The sequence below is a fragment of the Mesitornis unicolor genome, unplaced genomic scaffold (assembly GCF_000695765.1).
Source record: "Mesitornis unicolor isolate BGI_N332 unplaced genomic scaffold, ASM69576v1 scaffold10238, whole genome shotgun sequence".
Classification (NCBI taxonomy): Eukaryota; Metazoa; Chordata; class Aves; order Mesitornithiformes; family Mesitornithidae; genus Mesitornis; species Mesitornis unicolor.
In genome coordinates this window covers 96,983-101,515 of record NW_010202544.1, presented here as the reverse complement: position 1 = coordinate 101,515, position 4,533 = coordinate 96,983, and the positions used below count along the sequence as shown (strand labels likewise).

Below are 4,533 nucleotides of genomic sequence, written 5' to 3'. Positions count from 1 at the left end.
CACTCTTTCACTTCTACCTCTCCATAATGAGGGATATGGATATTTGAGTGAATGAAATCCACTGATGCAAATGTTGCTAGAGAATCTATTGATATTGTTCCAAAAATAAGGTATTCTTAAAAAGGTTTTAAAATTTTTAAAAAGAAAAGTTATTTGAAAAACACAGTTACTCAGATGTTATTATCCTGTTGCATCTAGAATCAGAGGGTATCTTCAGAAGTGCAAGGTGTAGTTAGGGGTTAAGCATATAAATCCCCAGAACGCATTTGAAAATTCCCACCTGCAGTCTCAGGAGTGAGACTGGGAGTTCAGACCCAAAGAAAGGACAACTGGTTGAGTAGAATACACCGTACCTCAATTGACACAGCTCGGTTTCTGGTACTTGCACTGTGAATTTCCTCAATGAAAAGACTTTGCATGGTGGTGCCATTGACAGAGACCTGTGGTGCTGGTGTGGCCTGTGTGGGCTGTGATCCTGTTGCAGGCTCTTGTGAGGGGGCTGGTGGGGTGGCCGAGAGGTGGCCACCAGCTGGCACACCTTCGCTGTGGCTGGCTGCAGTGGGCGAACCCTGGGAATGGTTGACCAGGGCTGATGAGTGCTGAGACTGACGGATGACAACTGGCGAGCTCTGCACGTGATGGACCGTCATTGTTGAGAAGGGGACAACTTCTGACTTGACTGTTGACACCTGAGACTCTGATGCCATTGCTGTGAGGTTTTGCTGTGTCTGTCCCTGGGGGTGCTTGAGCTCCTCCTGGTTTTTCAGTGTGTCAGCTGCAGCGGCCTTTTCCACAGCAGAGTATTGCATGGCTTGGGATGGATCTGCACCCCTCAGCAGTCCTTCTGTAACATGTCTGCCCAGCCAGATGGAACACAACAGCACGGCACACGGTTAGCATACAGAGGAGTGTGGCAGATGCACCCACCCTACTAAAGACCTGAGAAAGACCCAACAAAGACAGTGCTAAAGTTTCTGGCCCTGGTGGCGCCAGGACTGCCTCCCCCCTCACAGCTCATGTCTGGTCCACACCATGGGGGTCAAAGGTGGGAAAGTTGGGGTCCTCAGCCAATAGGGGGCTGAAACGACCATGTATTGACCACAGATCAGATTCGACCAGGGTATAAATGGGGCCCCCGTCAGAGGACTCATTGGAGTCGGTCCTCCTCGGAGCAGCGGGTCTGCAGTCGGGGACTCTCCCCTTGAGTTGGGATGCCACTTAAGGTAACTTCTCGAGATTGAGAGCCCTCCCTTTTTGGTGAGTGAGTGAGTGAGTGAGTGCACATTTTGGATCGTTTGGCCTAAAACTTAAGAATTCTTAACTCAGCTGTGTCTGGTAATATTCCCAACCAGCATATCGAACCTGTATTTGTTGAATGTCAGTGGAATATTGTTTTGGTGAATAAAGTTTTGTCTGCTGAATTTCAGTTTCAGATTAAAGCTTGAGTTCATTGTTTGTGGTGCTTGTAGCCATTTTGGTGCGATTCCATGACAGGGAGTCATGAGAAATACCTAACAATGAACTTCTGCAAAATCAAAATGGTGTTTTTTCCTTCTGATGCTCTCAGTTGTGTGATGTTACAGCTTTCTTTCGGAGTCAGGGACTCAGAGTTTTAAAAAGGTCACTCTAAATAGCATGTTTTTGCTTTTAAAAATGTTTACAAATCTTCATGGACGTACTGGCGCTTTTTGATCAAACCATGTGTTACAGTAGGTTGATTTTAGAGGGAGAATGGAAATGAGTTTACTTAAATATTTTAGACTATATCTAACTAAACAAGATGTTCCTGGGCTATAATAGCACAGAAAGCAGTAGTTACATAGAATGTGAGGCAGCAGTTTTGCAAATTGCCAAAACAAAGCCTTCAATTGATACTTCACAAAGGTCTTGTCTGTCAAGAGTTTGGGGCAGAATGAGCTTAGGATGTAAAGAGTCAACTATTTCTGGCAGCTAGCTGTGAAATGGCTGAGCTCCAGAGTATAGCTGGTTGTCAAATGCCACCAGTTTTTCCATTACTGAAACAGACTTTGTAAGGCTCAATATGTAATTTCACCGCAAAAAATTACTTTTGGTAAAACTTTGGCATGCATAGCTTATTGTTGGTTTGGGTTTTTTTTCCCCAAACAGTAAATAACTGTACTAATTTTTAAGGAAGGGAAATTAATATGTAAGGATATAGATGTTTATCTGCATGGAAAAATAAGTGACGGCTCTTAGAAGAACTGTTACGTAAACCATTTTATCCATCTGCCAGTACTGGCAAATCCATTTTACATATGCTCCAGAATATACAGCAACAATGACAACCCTACATTCCTAAGAATAATGGTAGCAACAATAGGCTTATGACTTAAATTTTCTTGTAATTGAAGTACAATTCAGACCACCACCATGGACAGTTTAGCCTGATTCACTGGTTTTGAGTAGGAATGAAATCCAATGCCTATTGCCTCATATAAATCAGCAGTCATTTGCTGCTCATATATTCTGACAAACATAGCTAAACACTGGCACTTAGTGGACACAAATTTTATCTAATATTTCAACTTTCTCTAAAGCCTCTTCCTTGCAAAGAACAGAGTAAAGAATTTGCATTAATTCACAAGCATATTGAAAAATATTTCTTTCTTTCAGAAGGTTTAGGATATTTTTATCCACTTAGAATACTTCCCTGTTTTATTTCTTACTGTTACAATTTTGGTGATGTATGTTTCAGTGTCAGAGAATATTTCTGTTAGCTTAGATTGCTGTAAATGCCTACAGTTAATTAGCTCAGATATGGGACTGATGCCATTCTGCAAGCTTTCTCATCCAGGTACTTCCCAAATGTGAAAGTGCTGCGTTCAGTGTAGCTGTTTTCAGTTACAAGGTCTAAACAACTGGGGCTGCTGGTCAAAACAGAACCAATGCACAGAGCACAGGAAAGGCTAATTTTATTTCCCTTGAGAGGGCTCTAGAAAGAATCTATAAAATACTCCAAGCAAGTTACATTTCTCAAAATCACCTGAGGAGAAAGGGAAAACCCAAACCCAAAAGCTGTTCCAGCCCTGCTTGAGGAAACACTTCAGTTTTGAGGGGAAAAAAAAAAAATAAATCACCTCCTGAGTATGGTAAGGATATCGGTCATGCTGCGCACACGTTTCAGCAAGCTGTCTAGCTTGTGGGGCTCTTCCTTTAGGAACCTCACAGCTTCTACCTCAATCCGCAGGATTGCTCGCATTTTATTTTGCAATGTCGGGAACTCTCCTGCAAAGACAGCAACTGTGAAGCTCAAGATGAAACAATAAAAGCCTTGGGGAGAAATGGATGATGAGGGGAATGTTTAATAGTTGAGTGTCTTCCTCTCCCCAGGGCTCATGCAACATGGTCCTTAATCCCAACTTTAAATCTTGGAAGTGAAAGTTAGCACCCCCTGATCAAAGACAAAACTGTTCTCAGCCACTGTGGCTAAAAGAGAAGAACCAAAAGTAAAAAGGAAAAGTACATACCTTTCAGGGTGGCAACAGCTTCTCCCACTTGACGCAAAAGAAAGGCTCCATCTTCAACATCTTTCAGTGTAACTGTCTTGCTGGAAGCAGTGGAGTCATTCTTCAGGTCTTCAACAAATGCCTCCAGCTCACTGGCAAAACAAAAGAAGTGGACATAAAATGTAAGCAGGACTTGCACATGACAATCAAATATGTGTAAATGAATGGATTAAACTAAATCAGAAATTTCAACTGTGGCATCTTTAAATGACACCACAGGCTGAAAAAGCAGCAGGGTACCATGAGGAGAGGTGAAGATGCTGGACACTCGCACTCACAGCATAGGAACAGACTTGTACCTAGCCCAAATCACCGATTTCTCTGACAGGCTGCAGATGTGCAGAGCATACTGACCTCAGAGCAGCTGTGCTATGAAGGGCAAGCAGGGCAGTGAAACACATCTAACAGCCAACCCTCTGGGGATGCAAATTTCAGAAGGGTACAGACACACTGTATCTCTACAGCCAGTACTGGTTTGCACAGTGCATTTTCTCATTGTTGATGACATGCAAAGGAATGTCCAACAGTGAAGTAACAACCCAAAAACTGGCACTAATGGCAGTCTCTATCTGCCAGGGTCTTGATAGACAGGATACAGGGTCTTGTTTCCACATAACTTCATTTTTGGTTTTTTTGGTAGCCACCCTTTTTCCATTTAAGGTTGAGACCACATGGCTTTAGCTGAAGTTTCCACATATAAGCTAAAAAGTTTCTCAAATCCACCTGAAATGCATTATGCACAACTACACAAACACCCATGCAAATACCTTAAAAGGATCACCTCTTTAATATTTATTCTAAGAGAAATCTGCCTCTATTAAGATACCAAATTTACTAACAGGAATATTCTGAGAAGCGGTTTATTGCGTGGTAGAAAACAATGCAAAGCAAACTCTGAACTGACAAATTGGCGACTCATTTTAACCTAATTTTGGGCCTTGCATCCACTCAGGTAGCAGTAATGCAATTGTGGTAAGAGACCCAAGAAATGGGCTGATTGCCTGAA

At 42.4% G+C, this 4,533-nt stretch overlaps 1 protein-coding gene across 3 annotated transcripts in view; it reads right to left on the bottom strand.

Moving 5' to 3' along the window:
• KIAA1217 (KIAA1217 ortholog) overlaps positions 1–4,533 on the bottom strand; it is a 92,390-nt gene that overhangs the window by 15,377 nt on the left and 72,480 nt on the right. For all 3 annotated transcript variants that reach the window (XM_010190429.1, XM_010190430.1, XM_010190431.1), the window contains 3 exons: positions 3,489–3,619; positions 3,099–3,246; positions 354–855 (listed from right to left, as the gene is read on the bottom strand). In XM_010190429.1, the coding sequence (XP_010188731.1) occupies positions 354–855; positions 3,099–3,246; positions 3,489–3,619 (781 nt within the window). The remainder of the gene's footprint in view (positions 1–353; positions 856–3,098; positions 3,247–3,488; positions 3,620–4,533) is intronic.